Genomic DNA, 21,398 nt, shown 5'->3' with positions numbered 1-21,398 from the left:
TATAAATGCATATCATTTATCCTGTGATACGACAGAAGGCAAGACGCCTTGCCGATAATTTGAATTGTGCCTAATGAGTCTTATCTGTGTCTCCAGACTCTTCCTCTCTTTCAGCACTTTCTTCCCCTCTTCCTTTAACCTTTCTCTCTCTTCCTTCACTCTATTCTCCTCCTCTCTCAGCTTCATCATCTTCTCCTCAAACAGCTGCAGCTCCTCTTCAAACTGCTCTTTTTCTTTCGCCAGTCTGGCCGACAGTTCAGCATGCTCTTTTTCTCTCTGCTCCAGTTCTTTCTGCTGCACGGACTCAGTTCCGGCGACCACGGCACACTCCAGACTCTGCTGCTGAGACAGTGATGCAGGAAGTGGAGTAAGTGTAAACAGGAATAGTTCAACCAGAAATAATAATCTGCTGATAGTTTGCTGAAAATGTACACAGCTTCAGGCCATTCTAAATGTATTTGAGTTTGTTTCTTCATCAGAACAATTTAGAGAAATTTAGCATCACATCACTTATTCACCAGTGGATCCTCTGTAGTGAATGGGTGCCGTCAGAATGAGAGTTGAAACAGTTTATAAAAACAACACAATAATTCACAAGTAATCCACATAGATCAAAAATAGTCCGTATTGTTCTAAACAAATATGTTGGATTTTGATGTGAGAAGACAACAGGGAATGGGCTTTTTCAATGGAGGAAGCGTAATATGGACTGCTATTATTGTTAAAATGCCTTACTGATGGATTTGTATCTTACAAACATGCAGCATTTCACTTCACAAGACATTAACTGATGGACTAGAGTCATGTGGATTACTAGTGGATAATTGTGATGTTTTAATCGGCTGTTTTAACTCTTATTCTGATGGCACCCATTCACTGCAGAGGATCCATTGGTGAGCAAGTCATGTAATGCTAAATTTCTCCAAATCTGTTCCAATGAAGAATCAAACTCATCTACATCTTGGATGGCCTGAGAGTGAGTGATTTTGAGTAAAATTCTGAAATTCCTTTAAGAGACTGAAACATTCTTTAAATAAACTGTACCTCATTATGTTATACATACATGTAACTCTATCACATTCTAGTTAAACTTTTTAGGTAAAAATGCTGTAAGGAAAAAATGCCAAACCCACCCTTTTGACATCATAATCACTTGTAAGAATTGTGGGCGGAGCTTCTCCTTCAAGGAGGAGGAGATTTTGAACTTCAAAGCAGCTGTCTTGGATTATTACAGCAGCCTTTAAAAAAAGAGTTTGATATGTATACATTATCAAACTAAAATAAACATTTAGATTAATTATAAGTTAATCAATGACTCGCACCTGCAGACTGTAGAGTATGTGGATTAAATTGTGAACACCCTCTGCTATCTGGATTGGTAAAAAAAAATGCACATATTCCATGTATAATAATTATAAAAATTATATAAAAAATCTATTATTACATCAATTGTTCCACTGAATTGAACAGGACAATTTGCATTAGAATGACTTACATACAAACAATTAAAGGAGAAGTTCACTTCCAGAATATAAAATTCCTGATAATTTACTCACCCCCATGTCATCCAAGATGTTCATGTCTTTCTTTCTTCAGTCGCAAAGAAATTAAGGTTTCTAAGGAAAACATTCCAGGATTTTTCTCCATATAGTGGACTTTAATGGTGGCCAACGGGCTGAAGGTCCAAACTGCAATTTTTTTATGCAGCTTCAAAGGGCTCTACACAATCCCAGACGAGGATTAAAGGTCTTGTCTCGTAAAACAATCAGTCATTTTCTTAAATCAATAAAAATGTATATACTTTTTAACCACAAATGCTCGTCTTGCACTAGCGCGACCTCACGACCATCACACACGTTTATTGTAAGCAGAAGTACCGACCCAGTGTTTACAAAGTGAACGTGCAAAGAAAGTTAAACGCCCTTTAAAAAACATTGGATGATTTTGAAGTTGGAGGTAAAAATGAGATTTTTCAACCTACCCTACCATTTTGAACTGAAGCACACAGATGAAGAACTAACCGCACGCAAGCTTTTCAATGTGATTATGTAATGCTTGAAGTCATAGACAAACATCGCAGAGCTAGTGCAAAACAAGCATTTGTGGTTAAAGTAAATAAATTAAAAAAATTTTTAAGAAAATTAACAATCGTTTCACTAGATAAGACCCTCATTCCTCAGCTGGGATCATGTAGAGCCCAATTCGGACCACCATAGAAGTCCACTATATGGAGAAAAATCCTGGAATTTTTTCCCTTAAAAAACTAATTCTTTGCGACTGAAGAGAGAAAGACATGAACATCTTGGAACATCAGGAAATGTTTCTTCTGGAAGCGAACTTGTTCTTTAACCAACACCGTCATAATCTGCTTGTGTTTCAAAAAGTTCAAATATGTAGTAAATTGCTTGCTTATGTGTTTACCTTGAAATACGTCTGGTGGGCGGGGCTTGTCGGGGCTACTGTGAGAGGCCCCACCCCTGTTCCTACTAGAGCAGTCCTCCTGCTCCGACTTTGCAAATTTTGTTCATTATCTGACAGAAAAATATAATATGATAAATAACTTATTTAAATAACTCAAAAAAAATCATATATGTTTAAAAAAAAAACATGAGGGTAAAAAATGATGTTTTATTCACTGTGAAAAATACTCCTATAATTTGGTTCTTTTAAACAATAATGAAATCGTTTCTCTTATATAACACTTAATGTGATTACTTACGGTTTGCTCTTTCTTGGCCTAAGCTGTCATGGTTACTTGGTGACCATATGCAAGGAAAAAGCCAAGTCAACAAAGTGACAGCCAGCTTCACCACTGGAGAAAAGAAAAAAGACTTAGGTGAGGATCAGCAGAGCCTGACTGTGTGTCTACAGAGAGAAAGACAGACTCATTACCCTCTTCCTGTGCGTCAGACAGTAATGTGATTCCTTGAGGGGTGTTGTCAGGGTGGGGTTGAACGAGAAGGCGGCAGGTAGCCAAATTCCATCTACCAGTCCCTCTACAGATCTTTAACTTCTCCTCAATAACAGAGCACACCTGCAGGTCCAGAGAGAACAGCGCCTCTACACACACACACACACACACACACACACACACACACACACACACACACACACACACACACAAAGACATATATAGAGGGGGTATTTACATCTTTTGCTGTAGTATGTCAGTGGGAAATATCAGTTTACATTTCCAAACATTGATTTTGCCATTGATTGTAATAATCCAGTGAGATTTTTGTTTGCACAAGGAGTCTGACAACAACCAGTGCTCCACACAGAGATCTGATCTCATCGTCATCCAGTCTGTCTGGAGTGACATGAAGAAACAGAACAAACTGAAACACTAAATCCAGAAGAACTGTGGCAACGTCTTCAAGATGCTTCAAGAGACCTACCTGCAAAGCTACCTGAAAAACTATGCGCAAGTGCAAAAAGGGCAAAAGCTGTTTAAAAAAAGGATGGTCACATTAAAAGTTGATTTAATTTAGTTAATAGAAGTTAACTGATAAAAGAAAATCTATTTATGACATTATTTTTGATGGCATCCTCATTTTACAGCATTTTTACACATGTGCCTTAAACGTTTAAAAGTACTGTAGCTTTGCAGGTAGGTCTCTTTAAGTATTTAGGAAAAGTTACCACAGTTATTCTGGATTTAGCCTGTCTCAGTTTGTTCTGTTTCTTCTGGTCATTCCAGACAGACTGGATGATGATAAGATTAGATTATATACATTTTTGCAATAAAAAAGAGAGATCAGATCTCTGTGTGGAGCACTGGCTGTTGTCAGACATCTTGTGCAAACAAAAATCTCACAGGATTTTTACAATTAATGGCAAAATTAATATTTGCAAATGTAAACTGATATTTCCTACTGACACACTACAGCAAAAGATAGAAATAACTGACTTAAAACCATTTTAGCTGATGAAAATACTAGTGTTCTAATAATTTTAGCCACCACTGTACAAGCAATCAGACATAAGGAATGATAAAGTCATGTTTTTAGATGGATGTGTACCTTGTAATTTCTGTATCTTCTTGACTTTGATTTCCCCTTCATTCTTCTTGGTCTGATCATCAGGAAGGCTGAAACAAAAATACAAATATACACAGTTTAAAGGTTAAGACTTATGTTTTTGTAAGAAGTCTCTTATACTGCATTTTATTGATCAAAAATGCAGTAAAAACAGTAATATTGTAAAAAATTATTTTCTATTTTCCTGTGATGCAAAGCTGCATTTTCAGCATTACTCCAGTCTTCAGTGTCACATGATCCCTTAGAACCCATTCTAATATGCTCATGTGCTTCTTAATATGTTTGTGCCCAGACTTCAAAAATATCATTAAAAACAAAAACCCCATCTAGGTCTAACGCACCTATCAGCAGCCTGTCTCAGCAGTGTCATCCACATGTTGCGTTCCTCACGAGTCTGTGTGTGTATCTCGTACATCTCCGGCCCCCCAGAGCAATCGCCACTGATCAGAAATAATCCTCTGTCTTGATTGGCTATTTCCCTCACAATGAGCCTTCGCAAAGGCATCACAGATGGCTTCTGCTCCTGATAACACAACGTATTTAAAACATGCACAAACACTTGCTCAGGGACAGAAAAACACAATATAATGTCTATATTTCTGTACCAATGCAGCAAAGACAAACTTCTGCTCCTTCTCCTGAAGGAAAGCCAAAACATCTGTGAGGAGCAGCGCAAGAACATCTGTAAAAGAGAGAAAGAGACTGGAATTAAATAATTAATTAAAGGGATAGTTCACCCAAAAATGATAACTCTCTAATTAACTCACCCTCATGTCATTCCAATCCCATAAAAGCTCTTACAAGACAAATTGCGATATTTCTGATGAAATCCGAGAGCTTTCTGACCCTGCATAGACAGCAACGCAACTACCAGGGTCAGAAAGCTCTTGGATTTCAACAAAAATACCTTTAATTTGTGTTCCGAAGATGAACGAAGGTCTTACGGGTTTGGAATGAAATGAGGGTGAATAATTATTGACAGAATTTTCATTTTTGTGTGAACTATCCCTTTAGTAAAAGAAAATAAATAGAAACACACATGGCAGTAGGACCTCTCAATCTGCCAGAGGTGGTCCTACAGGTCAGCGCTGAAGAGTGTGTGAGAGTTCGGTGTGTTTTCTGCAGGTCTTGCTTGCCAAAGATCTCCCCGTTTTTCAGGCGGGTGCAGCTCTTGTTGTCTAAGCGATTTATGATATCTTGTAGCTTCTTGGCACGCTCGTAATCTCCCACATGTCGCTCCACCTTTTCTATCACCCCTCGAAGACCTTCCAGTGCCACTGCAATATCATAGCGCTCAGCACTGCCATCTACAGGAGTGACAAAACAGATTGATCATTTAGATCAGGGGTCCCCAAACTAAGGCCCGGGGGCTGAATGCGGCCTGCCCCCACATTTGGACCAGCCCTCTGAACAATGCCAGAGACATATTTAGAAAATGTAATTTTAAATATGTTTTACTTATATCATGTCGGTATTTGATAATAAAGGTTGGCTTTCAAACAAAAATTTCCCTTAGTTATTAACATAGGTATAATTATTTGTTAAATTCACTAAGAGAATGGTACATTCAACGTAATGTGTCATCGCGATCAAACAGGTGATGCGTGAGCCAGCTAGAAAAGAGCGATGACTAAATGACTAGCACTGCTACTTCACTCATCTCCCAGTTACCCAAAGTTTTTCTCGGTTGGCTGTGCATCTTTTTCTTCCACACTTTTTTTCTTCAACTCAACTTTCTGTTAACATGCTTGGATGCAGCACTCTGTGAACAGCCACCTTCTTTGGCAATCAATGTTTGTGGCTTACCCTCCTTGTGAAGGGTGTCAATGATTGTCTTCTGGACAACTGTCAGATCAGCAGTCTTCCCCATGATTGTGTAGCCTAGTAAACCAGACTGAGAGACCATTTAGAAGGCTCAGGAAACCTTTGCAGTTGTTTTGAGTTGATTGGCATATTCACCATATTCTAATTTGTTGAGATACTGAATTGGTGGGTTTTTGAATTGGTGGGAAATAAATGAACTTTTCCATGACATTCTAAATTACTGAGAAGCACCTGTATATCTTTTGAAAAGAAATGATAATTTGTCTGTCTGGTGCATAAAAAATAATGAACTATTCTAGCATTAAAAGGTATAATAAATACAGGTAAAATCATAATAAAATAATAATAATAATAATAATAATAGTAGTCAGTCCGGCCCATGGAATTTTATTTTATAAACCGACCCGGCCCCCCATTAAAGAAAAGAAAATTATGTGGCCCGCTCAGAAAAAAGTTTGGGGACCCCTGATTTAGATCATATATGTGACCCTGGACCACAAAACCAGCCATAAGGGTCAATTTTTTGAAATTGAGATTTATACTTTATCTGAAAACTGAATAAATAACAATTGATGTATGGTTTGTTAGAATAGGACAATATGTGGCAGAGATACAACTATTTGAAAATCTGGAATCTGAGGGTGCAAAAAATCGAAATACTGAGAAAATCGCCTTTGAAGTTGTCCAAATGAAGTTCTAAGCAATGTATTTTACCAATCAAAGATGAAATTTTGATATATTTTGAACAGGAAATTTACAAAATATCTTCATGGAACATGATCTTTACATAATATCCTAATGATTTTTGGCATACAAGAAAAGTTGATAATTTTGACCCATACAATGTATTTTTGGCTATTGCTACAAATATACCCATGCTACTTAAGACTGGTTTTACTGGGTCACATATTAATTTAAAAGTAATATTTGTTTAAATTTAACTGATTATTCACTTAATTTGATTTAACAACTGCAGAGATAGACTTACCATCGGTGTGTTGAAGGAGTCTCTCTATCAGAACAGGGTACTTTGTGATTCTCTGGGTAACAAGCAACAGGAATTCTGGGATTTCGCGTCGTTTTATGACAGAGTTGGTACTCTGCTGCTGTAGAGCCAACAAAAAAGGTCATCGGCATTAAAATCAAACTGTTTTGTCTATTTGTATTGGTTTCATCAACTTACTCTGAGAAATATTTGTAGTTTCCTGTTGCTCTGTAGTAGTTGCTTATAAATTTTTAATGCTTCTGGATGCCGACTGCAGAAATCACCGTACAGCTCTATCATCTGAGAAGCATTTCGGCCTGCAAACTACAAACACAATTGCTAAATGAACCTAAGGTAAGAGTTAAAAGGATAGTTCACACAAAAATGAAAATTCTGTCATAAATTACTCACTCTCATGTTGTTTCAAACCCGTAAGACCTTTGTTCATCTTCAGAACACAAATTAAGATATTTTTGATGAATTCGAGAGCAAGGGTCCTACCAGGTTCTAGGTCCAGAAAGGTACCAAGAACATCAAAAAGTATTCACATAGCTTCACAGAATTACGGACGAACCACTGATGTCACATGGACTATTTTAACAATGTCCTTACTACTTTTCTGGGCCTTGAACATGTCAGTTGCGTTGCTGTCTATGTAGGGTCAGTAAGCTCTTGGATATTATCAAAAATATCTTACTTTGTGTTCCAAAGATGAACAAAGGTCTGACAGGTTTGGAACAACATGAGGGTGAGTAATTAATGACACAATTTTCATTTTGGGGTGAATTATCCCTTTAAACTTGTTCAGCCACAATATGTAAATTGATCAGTTTCAAGTCTCGTTTTGGTTCTCACTTGCCTGTTGACACAAAATGTCACCAATTTGTCGTATGATGTAGTTCTTGTGCATTTCTGGGCGAACAGACGCCCGCTGTCTGGTCTCCATGTCTATAAGAAAGTTTCTATGGAGAGCTAAGAGCTCATCCAGCTTGGGGAAAATCTTATAGACCACGTCCTGCTCCAACTGCACTTCCTCCAACAGTCCTCGTCTCAAAACTTCAGCCATAACAGAGAGAGTCTGGATGTGGTGATATTCTGTCTGCATCAGCTCTGTGACAAACACATCACTAATCAATCAAGATAGGCTTAATTAAAGCATCCAAACTTTTGAAACAACAGTGTATTATAAATTATTAAGAACATATTAACAATGTTTTGCTGTCGTAACTACTAACCATAGATGATCTCCTGTCTTTTGACCACCTTTTTGTCCAGTGTCTTACTGAATTCAGGGTCCACGACCACAGTCCAAGATTCAGCCGAGTAGTCGAATGATACATGAGCTGAAGAATCACTAGAATCTAGAAAAGAGATGGTAAAAGTGACTTAGGGTTTGTGCATTTGAAAAAATATAGTTTGGCCAAAAATCACAATATTTGATAATAATAATTTAAAAAAAAACCACATACACACAAAAAGGTATTTTCATGGTGCCTTTATAGTTATTTTTAAAGTTCAACAGCAAGGTTATAACAATTAACTAAAACTGAAACCATAAAAATATCTTCCTTACATGAAATATATAAATAAAATAATATTAACATAAATAAAATAACATATAAAAACTAAAATAAATATAATATATAATACAAAACACACTGAATATATTACGCATATACATTTATAATATTTATTAATTTTAATATTAATTTCAGTAAGTTTTATTTCACATACAGTGCCGTTCAAAAGTCTGGGATCAGTAAGATCAGTAAGGATTCTTTGATGAATAAAAGTTCAAAAGAACAGCATTTATTCAAAACAGAAATCTTTTCTAACAATATAAGTCTTTATTATCACTTTTTATCAATTTAACACATTCTTTCTGAAAAAAAAATTAATTTCTTTCAAAGAAAGAAAGAAAGAAAACATTTCCTGACCCTAAACTCTGAACGGTAATGTATATCGTAACAAAAGATTTCTATTTTAAATAAATGCTGTCCTTTTTAAAGTTTTATTCATTAAGTTATTCAGTTAAGTTAAAGTGTTCTTGAGCCCAAGAAAGGCATTATATCAATAAATATTATGAAAAATCAGCTTTGCCTCAGAGGCATAAATTAAATTCTATATTAAAATAGAAAAGCAATATTTTAAATTGCAATAATATTTCACAATATTACTATTTTTCCAGTATTTTTGATCAAATATACACAGCCTGAAAGAGCAGAAAAGCAGATCTTACTGATCCCAAAATTCTGAACAGCAGTGTAGTTTCAGCAAGTTAAAATTGATACAAAAATTAATAAATATATTAGGGCCGGGACTTTATCGCGTTAATTTAGATTAATTAATTACACAAAAATAACGCGTTAATTTTTTTTAACGCATTTTAATCGCACTTAATTTTGCACCGCGGAACGTTTCTCACTGGATGAGTTTCAGCGGACCGATTATACTGTAGCACCAACTAGCGTTCAGACAAAGGAATGCGCATATCACCGCAGCACATCGAGCCTCAAGTATCACCTCAATGCTTTTACAGAAGGTCTACCTACCTATAGGGTACCTGAATTTCTGAAATGTAGGCTAGTATATTTCTAAATATCCCAGTGTTTCCTCTACCATTATCTTAGGGGGGCGCGTTTACAATGTCTCCTCCAAGAAAACACGGACTGGATCGCGGACTCCATTCATAAAAACCGAATTTACTATAGCGCGGAATGCCACGTAAATTCGTCGATTTTTGGATTGGTAAATCAAAAGTTTGTCTGTCACTTAATTCAAATCGCGATATGGACTAGTATCTGTGAAAACTGAAATGCAAAAAGACCGTTTTAATATGAATCCTGCATGTAAAGTTTGCCTCTTTATGTTAGAATGGCAAAGACGCTTTTTTTTTTACTGCACGCGTGATGCTCCCGTTGTTTTTTGGCATTTGCATCTCAAATGAACAGATAGACTCCAAAGCTACTGTCAGTGTCACTTTTACCGTTTCATTTGAGAAAACTAGCATCATATCATATTTTACACACAGAAACTTCACGGCAACCTGTCAAAATAAAAGTACGGTTTAACATGAAACAGAACAATATTCCTATTTAAATAATTGACAAAAAACAATATATATGATAAAAAATAAATATAACAACAAGATTAACCACTTAATTGTAGAAAAAAATACTACGATTTTTATTTAAATAATAAATTATTATTATTTATTGTTTTTAACAGCAAACCTCTGTTTGTTTGCCAAAAATTAAAAAGTTTTATTTTCATTTGATTAAAAATAAATAAATGTTTATGCTTTCAGTTGATTATGAGAAAAATTAAAACACAAGAATTTCTTTAGAAAAAAAAATAGCAAAAGATTGTAAAGCCCTATTGTTCAAAATGTTAAAATAGAGAGTTTTGGATTTATTTTTTCACTGAGATAAATGTTTTCGTTATTACACAAAGTAGGGTAAAGTACCGAGAAAAAAAGTATGGAAACCTAGGGGAAACACTGTATCCTATTGCTACACTTAATGGCAATATTGCACTGGTCTGTTGGACTTGGTTGAACAAAAATAAACAGTATTTTGTTGCTTAAGTTTATGTATTCAGTCATTATTCAATGGTATACTAAAAATCCATATGAAAATACTTACTTCTCACTGTTCTCAGGTCAAATATTTATATGCGATTAAAATGCGATTAATTTCGATTAATTAATTACAAAGCCTCTAATTAATTAGATTAATTTTTTTAATCGAGTCCCGGCCCTAAAATATATATAACAAAACACAAAACAAAATTACTAAAACTTTAAAAAGGAAAAATATAAAAACTAATTTTAAAAATCTGAAAAAAAAAAAACCTATAATAGTATCTTAATAACACTTAATAGCCCTAGTTCCCATTTAATTTTATTGCATGGAAAAAAATCAACAGGAAATTCTGCACCTTTTGATTTCCACAGAACAAAAAGAAAATCATACATGTTTGGAATGACTGGGTAAACTCACTGGAGTTTTCATTTGGGCTTCCAGAAGAATGACCAATAAAAGACTTGCTTTTCCGTAGAGTGAAATTATGGCCACACCCCTCACTGTTACTCCGCTTTCTGATACAGAAACATACAAAGCATAACATAAACCTCAAGTGACATACAGACGAATTAAGTTTATGGAAGACGTAAACAAACCTGTGTGACATGACGTTGCTGTCGTTGATCAGAGTCAGAGATGGAGAACTTTGACTAGACGAGTCTATTAATGAAATATACATCATCACATAAGCTCTACATGACATGGTTGGTAATAATTTAATGTCAGAGTAACATGATTGTCTCTCTCACATAGTAATATCGAAGAGTCAGCGCTTTTCAGAAGTGCCTGGTGAGGATTCTAAGTTATGGAAATAAATGCAATCACATCAAATAATAGTTTCAAGCGCACTTGTAAGTGAAGTGTCATATGTTTAACACACAGACAATCACCTTTACACACAGAGGGGCAGAATCACAGCAGGTCTTATGAACGATCATGAAGCAGTCTGGACAGGAAGTGACAAAATTATTTTTGCATAAATGTAAAAATATATGCCTGTATAAGAAACACACACTTACATATGCACTGCTGCGGTTCGTCACTGTTAGCTCCCTCACAGACTTCACAAGCTGCTTTAACAGGCTGCTGCGCTGGGCAGAGCTGGTGAAAGGCTGAGGAAACATCTGCATTTACCTGTAAACCAACACATATAACAGCATGTTTCCTCAGGATGTTCATATAATGTGCCTAATTACAGAAATCACAATCAATCATATCATATCTTGATGACAGCAGCAGACAGAAAGTTACAAAAAAAAAAGAAATTACTGAAATGTAAATGTGAAATTCACTTCTTTTTTTTTAAATTGCTTCAAAATACATGTTGTGCACAGCCAGGCTAAATGGAAATACTAAAAAATATATACTGAATAAAACACATTGAAAATATATACTACCAGTCAAAAGTTTTTGAACCGTAAGATATTTAATGTTTTTTAAAAATCTCTTCTGCTCACCTAGCCTGCATTTATTTGAGCCAACGTACAGCAAAAACAGTAAAATTCTGAAATAGTTTTACCATTTAAAATAACCGTTTTCTATTTGAATATATTTAAAAATTTTATTTATTCCGGTGATTTCAAAGCTGCATTTTTAGCATCAATACTCCAGTCACATGATCTTTTAGAAATCATTCTAATATTCTGATTTGCTACTCAAAAACATGTATTATTATTATGTTGAAAACAGCAGAGTAGAATTTTCAGAAGAACAGCATTTATCTGAAATAGAAATCTTTTGTAACATTATAAATGTCTTTATCATCACTTTTGTTCAATTTAAAGCATCCTTGCTAAATAAAAGTATTAATTTCTTTAACTTATTTCTAAAAAAAAAATAATAAATACTCCAAGCTTCTGAATGGTATAGTGTATAAGCTTTTTATTTCAGATAAATGCTGATCTTTGGATCTTTCTATTCATCAAAGAATCCTGAAAAAATGTACTTAACAATTTTAAATATTGATAATAATAATAACAATAATAATAATAATTGTTTTGAACAGCAAATCAGCATATTAGAATGATTTCTGAATGATCATGTGACACTGAAGACTGGAGTAATGATGCTGAATTTAATGGAATTTAGTAATGAAATTTAGCTTTGAAATAACAGGAATAAATTGCATTTTAAAATATAGTCAAATAAAAAGCAGTTATTTTAAATACTGCTTTTGCAGTATTTTGGATCCAATAATGCAGGATTGGTGAGCAGAAGAGACTTCTTTAAAAATCTTACTGTTCAAAAACTTTTGACTGGTAGTGTATATTGAAAATAAATAATTGTTTAAACCTTCAATTTGCAAAATTTACTATATATACTTAATACACAATAAAAAATATTTCCTATACATTTTATATACACATATTCTAATATTTTTGTTTCTTTTGTATAATTTATTCAATTAAAAATAAACAAAAATGGCATATGTAATTTCCCCAAAGCCTTTCTGCATATAAAATACATTTAAAAAACATCAAAAGTTTTATTTTCAGACTTCCATTTAACTGGTACACTCTTTTCGTCTTTCTCTCACCTTGTTTTTTATTTTGGTGTTGACCATCCGGCTCCTGAGAAAACTTAACGTTCGACTCACTTTATATTTGTCTGTCTCACTTTTGGATGTAGGGATGATTTTCTCTTTCTTTTTCTCTTCCTCTGACTTGTCAGACCACATACTAGGATTTGGAAATGAACAGTGAAACAGTTAAGCATCTAAAATAAGTATTTAAGAAAGAATGCTATTCACAAAAGTCTGAATGCATGGGTGTGAGCGATTAAATACCCTCTGATCTCTGTGGATGTTTCTTCATTGCTGAAAGGGAACGGCCCTAGAAATATAAAGAAAATGAATAGCCTTGCAAACTAGTTCACATTATATTGAACAAGTCTCAAACTGTCTTGAACACACTACTGCAGATACACACCATCCTGTGGACTACAGATAGGTACTTTGTCTTGGATTGGAGAGTCTTGTTCAGATGCTGTAGAGTCTGATTCAAACTCAAAAGAGTCAAATGATTCCTGAGGATTAACTGACTAATAAAAAAAGATTTTCTTGTTACACATTGCACGACAAACCTTGCATGCATGATAATTCTAGATACCACGCATTCACAAGAAGCCTTTACCTATAAATCTTTACCTCACCTGATCCTCACCAGCCTGCAGAGTGTTGATGCTGTTTGTTATTGTAAGCGAACTGGTCGTTGAATCAGTATGAGCTGTGAGTCCATCTACTAAAACACAAGCATGGATTTTAAAATCAAGATACAAAAGTATGCAGCATTAGACATCAGATAATCATTAGATAATGAAAATTTGGGGAGAGTCTTAATTTTTCAATACATTTTCTGTATACAGTTGAAGTCAAATGTTTACATACACCTTGCAAAATGTTAATTATTTTAACAAAATAAGAGGGATCATACAGAATGCAGGTTATTTTTTATTTCGTACTGACCTGAATAAGATATTTCACATAAAGGATGTTTAGTCCACAAGAGAAAATAACAGTTGACACTTGATACAGTACACTTGATTCTTAATACTGTTGTTACCTGAATGATCCACAGCATGTTTTTTTTTTTGTTTGTTTGTTTAGTGATAGTCGTTCATTAGTTCCTTTTTTTGTCCTGAACAGTTAGACTGCTGTTCTTCAGAAAATTCCTTCAGGTCCCACAAATTCTTTGGTTTTTGTGTATTCCAACAATGACTGTATGATTTTGAGATCTATCTTTCCACAGGACAACTGAGGGACTCAAATGCAATTACTACAGAAAGTTGAAATGCTTACTAATGCTCCAGAAGGAAAAATTATGCATTAAGAGCCAGGGGCGTAAACTTTTGAACAGAATGATGTGTATTTTCTATTTTTTTTTTTTTTTTTTTGTCATTTACTACTGCCCTTTAGAAGCTCAGAAAATACTTACATGTTTGTATGATCTTCTCCTGATCTTCATATTCAGAAAGTTTTCACCCCCCAGCTCTTAATGCATTGTGTTTCCTTCTGAAGCATCGGTGAGCGTTTAAACCTTCTGTAATAGTTGCATATGAGTCTCTCATTTGTCCTCAGTGTGAAAAGATGAAAAGATCTCAAATTCATCCAGTCATTGTTGAAAAGGGTTCAAATACACAAAAATGCTGAAAAACCCAAGAATTTGTGGGACCTGAAGGATTTTTCTAAAGAACAGCAGGCAGTTTAACTTTTCAGGACAAACAAGGGACTCATGAACAACTATCACTGAACAAAAAATACAGCTGTGGATCATTAAGGTAACAACACAGTATTAAGAATCAAGTGTATGTAAACTTTTGAACAGGGTCATTTTTATAAATTCAACTATTATTTTCTCTTGTGGACTATGTGTAAATGTCTTTAATGTGAAATTTCTTATTCATGTCAGTACTAAATAAAAAATAACATGTATTTTGTATGATCCCTCTTATTTCAGTGGTAAATGACAAAAAAACATTCTGTTCAAAAGTTTACGCCCCCTGGCTCTTAATTTCCTTCTGGAGCATTAGTGAGCATTTCAACCTTCTGTAATAGTTGCATTTGAGTCCCTCAGTTGTCCTGTGGAAAGATAGATCTCAAAATCATACAGTCATTGTTGGAAATGATAAATTTGTGGGACCTGAAGGATTTTTCTGAAGAACAGTGGGCTAAATGTTCAGGACAAACAAGGAACTCATGAACGACTATCACTAAACAAACAAACAAAACAAAAAACATGCTGTGGATCATTCAGTTAACAACAGTATTAAGAATCAAGTGTACGTAAATTTTGAACAGGGTCAGTTTTATAAACTCAACTATTATTTTCTCTTGTGGACTAAACATCCTTTATGTGAAATATCTTATTCAGGTCAGTACGAAATAAAAAATAACCTGCATTTTGTTTGATGCCTCTTATTTTGTTAAAATAATTAACATTTTGCAGATTTTGCAAGGTGTACGTAAACCTTTGACCTACAATAGATTTTTCTGGATTACCTTTTTTGACTTGTCAGTGAATAAAAGGCATATTTTTAAAACTTTTTATGTATTTTTGAAAGGCACATTAACAATATAATTACAGAAGCCATGAAATATTTTGTTATACTTGACTATCTGAAGCAAGATGTAAAGAGAAACATTTACCAGATTCATCAGATGATAAAAGTTCCTCATCTTCATCCTGACTGGAATTGTTAAACCAAACCTAACAAAAAAGCAGGACTAAAAATGAGAAATTAAATAGTAGTAGTCTAATTTCGCTACAAACGTTAAGTTACCTAACGGTGTTAGCGAATATATTTTAAGTAAGTTAAGCAGAAGGATGGCGTTGACGTTGACACTTGCTATCGATGTCCGATTCGTGAATAAATTAGTTCAATCACATGAACTCGGTTCTTTTTCATGAACTGTTCTCAAAAGAGTCGGAATTCCGTCTAAATCATTCGAATTGTTCACGCAAGCACTGAATCGTTTGGAGCGGCTTCTCGCTGATTACGCAAACGATTCGCGATTCTGTCTGAATCATTTTGAGGTTCTGTCGAGTTACGATTCATTGAACTTAAGTGCTATCTTTTAAACACATACCCCCGGTTTCACAGACAAGGCTTAAGCCTAATCCTAGACTAAAATGTAAATCTGAGATGTTTCAACTGAGAGAAACTTGCATTGACTGATTAAAATATATCAGTGCCTTTGCTTTGTCTCAGGATGCACATTGGTAATGTTTTTTTCTTAACAAGTTTATAAAACATTTCTTAAATGTCCTAATTGAACTATGGCCTAATCCTGGCTTAGTCTAAGCCCTGTCTGTGAAACCGGGCCTTAGTGTGTATCTTTTGGTCGACGTATTATGCATGTTTGTGGAAGATAAGAACATTTTTCATTATTAGTCCACTAGTCATTTATTTTTTTCGTTCTAAAAACAAAATAAGAAATGATTCTATATCTGAACTATTCATAGTTCACTCATACTGAACCATCAAGAGCGGTTTCTTTATTATTACTTTTCCTGTGTAGTTAGTGTAGCTAGTTAATTTCTCCAAAGGCTAGATGTCATCTAACAAATGTAATTTTTTTGTAGCGTATTAGTAGTATTGTTAGCTAAATATTTCAGTCAGTCACAGCCACTTACATTGTGAAGCAGAGAGTATGGTGATCCTTAAGAGGTGGATGGAAATGGGAGAGAAAAAAGAGAAAGTTTATAGAGCTGCCATCAATACTATAGGCTACATTCATCACATACTTGAACTAGATGATATTCAGTCAGCCTTGTGAGTGTAATTTTCATAATCAAAGGAGAAACATTAACCTGAGTATGAAAACAGAGGGTCGCTTTCAGCTCTTCTCTCTGTGTCCACTTTCAGACCTTTGATCTGGGATTGTATAAAACACATACAGACCAAAAAAAAAAAAAAAAAACTTTTTCATTATCTTGCTTTATCTTCAAAGCAAATTCAGTATTGAACTGATTCTAGTTCGAAGAATTTTAATTCAGTCAATTTTATTTTAATTTAAAGTAATATGTGTGACCTTTAACTTCTATCATCTGACCTTGTTTAGTAAAGCAGAGTCCTTCATACACTCTCGCAACAGTAATATGGATGACTGTAAGGTTTGTGTAGTAGGACAAGGCTCGGATACACACACAGACAGAGACAGCATCCCAGAGGCGTGGCTAAACCTGAGGAGGTGGGATTTACCTGCCCACACTTGTGACACACCTGCAAGGGGCGTGGCTAATGGATTTGGAGGGCTGAAAGAGAAAGCACGAAAGAAAAAGAAAATTATTTGTGTTGCTAAAGAATCTATTCAATGGCTGGACCACAAAACCAGTCACAAGGGTCAATTTTTTAAAATTTAGATTAATGCATCATCTAAAAGCCAAATAAATAAGCTTTTCGTTGACTGTTGTTAGGAAATATGTGGAGAATATTTGGTATTTGAGATACAGCTATTTGAAAATTTGGAATCTAAGGGTGTAAAAAAAAAAAACAAATATTGAGAAAATCGGCTTAAAGTTGTCCAAACTAAATTCTCAGCAATGCATATTACTAATCAAAAATTAAATTTTTATATATTTACAGTAGGAACCTAACAAAATATCTTCATGGAACATGACCTTTACTTAATATCCTAATGATTTTTGCCATAATTATTATTATTTTTTATTTTTTTTGATAATATAGTGAATGTATTGTTGGCTATTGCCATTGGCTACTTACAACTAGTTTTGTGGTCCAGGGTCACATATATTAAAAATAGCACATCGTTTTGAGAAATTATGAACTTCTATTGTGTTAAAAAATGATTTCCCCCTTTATGTTAGGGATCATTTTGATCTGAATATTTTTATGTTTAAAATAAGCTGCACAGATCTAAAAAAAATATATATATATATCCTTTAAGTTTTTTTAATGACTGTTTGAATATGTGCTTACTGCATAAAAAAAGCATAAAAAAACTAAAACGAAGTATAAACAGTATCTAATGTTAGTTGTACAGGAATAAGGATACTTTACTGCTTCAAAAGTTGTATCAGAGCGTGCTGATTGGTCTGTTGGGCCAGCTGAAGAGGCGTATCCCCATCCTGATTGGCTGAGCGGATAGTCATGAGGGCGCCAGGTTGACAAAGAAGAAACTCAGAGACGCTCACAAAGCCCAGACGCACACACACATGCAGGAGAGATTCTATATGCACACAAAAACGGCATTTTTAATTAATTGATAAATTGCATAAATGCATTTAAACTACATATTTATTTCACTTCATCTGTCTGTGAAACTCCTCCAGTGACTGTGTACTTTGTACACCCTCATTTATGGTCACCACAGTGACCTCTAATTTAATTAGTCGACATTTATAATTCCACTGCTCATCTCCGGACATTTGTGTCATCTGGATGTGAAGCAGGAACAGTGAAATCTGATTACGCACACACACATCCATACAATACAAGGAAGCAGGTGCTGCATTTGCCTTTTGCCATCATGCACACACACACACATGCATACAATAAATGACAAACACACCTTGTGATGACTGTCCAAGAAGATTGTGTGGAGTGTGTAGGTTGGCTAGAGCAAGTGTGACCCTTGCATCCATATCTGCGCATGTAGAGCTGTCATTCAAACTGTATTGACCAATCAGACTTTTGTGCTCAGTGGTGCTGAGACAGTCGCTGTGGGTAACCAAGTATTCAGCCAACTCCTGCGCATCGTCCTCCACGTATGTCACATAAGATACACCCACACACATCACAGCATCATCTGTAAATATATATGCTCGGACACGCACCATCTCCGGCTGGTTATGACCTAAACGCAACAATGGAAACACAAAGAAGGTGCTAAAAATGCATATATAATCACTATGAACAGTATGGGAGGAAGAGTAAAGTAAGAAGGACAAGCAGTTTGGAGAATGGATTACATTATTAAACATTATTTTATTTCTTAACTGTTTTTTCACCTGGAACTATGAAGTAGAGCATGGAGTGAACTCTAGTTTGCAGAATGTGTAGTAAAGTTGAGCCCTCTAGAACCACAAAAACCTCTTCATCCTGAACCGACGGGATCAGGGCAAAAACCTTTGCTTGGCCCTTATACACACATGCACAACATAAATAGTATACCTTCAGTGTAGACCTGCATAGCAATTCTTTTTTAAAAGCACATTTAGCAATATTTTTTATCATGAAAGCACAGTCCAAAACAGCAAAAGAGACAGAGACAGTGTTACTCACATAAATAGGAACTTCTCTTCTGCTTAGCTTCATTGTTTGAAATGACACAGACCTTAAAGAAGCAAGTAGAAATGTGTTATATGAAATGAGGAGGTCACTTAAAAGACCAGAGAGGATTGAAGTCGCTCATTCAAATGAGAGCTGAAAACTAAAAGAGACTGAGAATAGGGGAGGAGTGAGTGAGGAGGAACAAGGATGGGGAGGAGATGATTAATGAAACACAAAACAGGAACACGAAAGATGAATGACAGGCAGATAATTATTACTGTCTCATATCCTTTTGTCGTAATAAAACATATACTGAAGCAGGCATTTGCTGCATCTGTCTGTCTTTCTATCTGTCTGTCTATAATAGTGGATGAGAAAAAAAACGCAGTACAAAAATAAAACAACACCAACATCACAAAACAACAGCGACACCAGCAGGTAAAGTTACAGCAGAAGTCTGGGTCTCTCTCACCTCCCCTGAGCCCATTGAGTTTTAACAGATGCACTAAAGCATGCTGTGAGTTTGGTGAGGGGTAATTGAGTAACTTAAATGGAGACAATGCCTCCATCGTGATATGATTGGATATGACTGATTATGATTGGCTGTGATTGGTTCATACGATAAATCCAGGCTCTTGTGTTCATGCACATTTGTGAATCAGTCTGAATGAACAATATAATTGCATTAATGTGAGGACTAATTTAAGAAACTAAGAAACTCACACACTTTGATTTAACTACTTTTTACATCAGAATAATACTTAAAATGGCCTAAAAAACATGATCTGTGGGAGTTTTTAGTGAGTAATCAACTTGGTAAAATTTAAAGTAAATCTCCATGTGTGTGATCATTATTTACCGAGCTTTGACGACTGATGATCTGAAAAATTCAGAAATAGCCTAGTTAAAAGTTAACTGTTAAAAAGAATAGCTGAACATGGGTTCACAAATAAAATATAGTTTAAATTGTTACTGCCTTGAGTTATTTTTTGGAACAAATGTAAAATGCAAAACGGACATATTGGCAGCACAGAACATAAACAATGCCACTGAACCAAATGAACCTTATATTTTGCTTATTATTGCTGCTGAAAATGGTCAATTATGGTCATGTTTTGGGCTGTACTAATTAGTCGGACCAGAAAGTAGGCTACTATAGACTGCCAAAAGTTATAAGAAATCAAGGATTAGACTGCAAAAAAAATAAAAAAATGTCTGAGGAACAAAAGGCATTTGTGGTTGGCCAAACTGAACCAGGATTTACAGGGCAAGAATCTTGACAGCATTCGTGTTTGTTCTGATCATTTCTGGTCAGGTAGGTGAAATATAAAGCTAATATCTTAATTAATACTGCACGTACATATCTTTACCACCTAATACAGTATATTAACTTTAGTTAATCGAAATATTGCGCTCTTTACTGTTTTATTACGGCCTTCTCTATAGGATTTAGCGGCTTGCGCACATTTTTTCCCCTGGCTTAGACAGCATCAATTAGCAGAACAAAGTACTCAGTAGTGTATTAACTGTGCAATCCATGCTGTTGTTTACATCTGAGTAGATTGCCAGTATGGCTGCGCATCCAGGTAACGTGGTTGGGAACCACTGTTCTATACCATTCCAAATAGTCCAAGCTGTTCTAAACCATCCTAATTACCCTGATTCATTGGGAACAGCTGTTTTAATCAACTCAACAGGTGAAAAACAGACATTCTCTGCTGTTGGTTTGTGGACAGTCATGGCTAAGACAAAGGACCTGCAGCTGCGCATTGTGGCTGCTCACAAGTCAGGAAAGGGCTATAAGACCATATCTAAATGTTTTGAAGTTCCAGTGGCTACAGTGCAAAGTACGTTCCACACTGTGAAAAATCTCAGAGGACGTGGTTGGAAGCAAAAAGTGACACCTGTGCTGGCCGGGAGGATAGTGAGAGAGGTAAAAAAGGATCACCACCAAGGCCATCCTGATGAATCTGGGCTCTGCTGGTGGCAACATCTCAAGGTAGACAGTCCAACGGACACTGCACACCACTGGGTTCCATGGACACAGACCAAGGAGGACACCACTTCCCCTGCTGAAAAAACCCCAGCTAAAACCAGCCTGCCGACCAGCTATGACCAGCTAAAACCAGGCTGGTTGACCAGCTAAAACCAGCCAACCAGCCTAGGCTGGTTTTAGCAGTTTTTTTCACCAAGGTCTCCAGATAAGGCACACAAAAGCCTGCTTGGTCTTTGCAA

At 35.3% G+C, this 21,398-nt stretch overlaps 1 protein-coding gene across 1 annotated transcript; it reads right to left on the bottom strand.

The window, feature by feature from the left end:
* Nucleotides 1-4: 4 nt before the first annotated feature.
* Nucleotides 5-19,208, bottom strand: LOC141284955 (rho guanine nucleotide exchange factor 28). The gene is made up of 31 exons (XM_073817987.1): nucleotides 19,176-19,208; nucleotides 18,902-19,031; nucleotides 18,463-18,747; nucleotides 17,952-18,120; nucleotides 16,984-17,185; nucleotides 16,742-16,805; nucleotides 16,565-16,590; nucleotides 15,577-15,637; nucleotides 13,584-13,669; nucleotides 13,361-13,472; nucleotides 13,219-13,264; nucleotides 12,970-13,111; nucleotides 11,453-11,567; nucleotides 11,324-11,379; nucleotides 11,183-11,231; nucleotides 11,030-11,093; nucleotides 10,851-10,948; nucleotides 8,085-8,210; nucleotides 7,709-7,959; nucleotides 7,048-7,173; nucleotides 6,853-6,970; nucleotides 5,093-5,347; nucleotides 4,646-4,722; nucleotides 4,382-4,563; nucleotides 4,023-4,090; nucleotides 2,893-3,060; nucleotides 2,720-2,812; nucleotides 2,422-2,531; nucleotides 1,323-1,370; nucleotides 1,125-1,238; nucleotides 5-339 (listed from the first exon to the last, which is right to left on the bottom strand). The coding sequence occupies exons 1-31, from the start codon at nucleotides 19,206-19,208 to the stop codon at nucleotides 13-15; spliced, it is 3,801 nt and encodes a 1,266-aa protein (XP_073674088.1). The 3' UTR covers nucleotides 5-12.
* Nucleotides 19,209-21,398: the final 2,190 nt, after the last annotated feature.

The sequence above is a fragment of the Garra rufa genome, chromosome 14, assembly GCF_049309525.1.
Source record: "Garra rufa chromosome 14, GarRuf1.0, whole genome shotgun sequence".
Lineage (NCBI taxonomy): Eukaryota > Metazoa > Chordata > Actinopteri > Cypriniformes > Cyprinidae > Garra > Garra rufa.
This window is presented reverse-complemented; position numbering and strand designations above follow the sequence as displayed.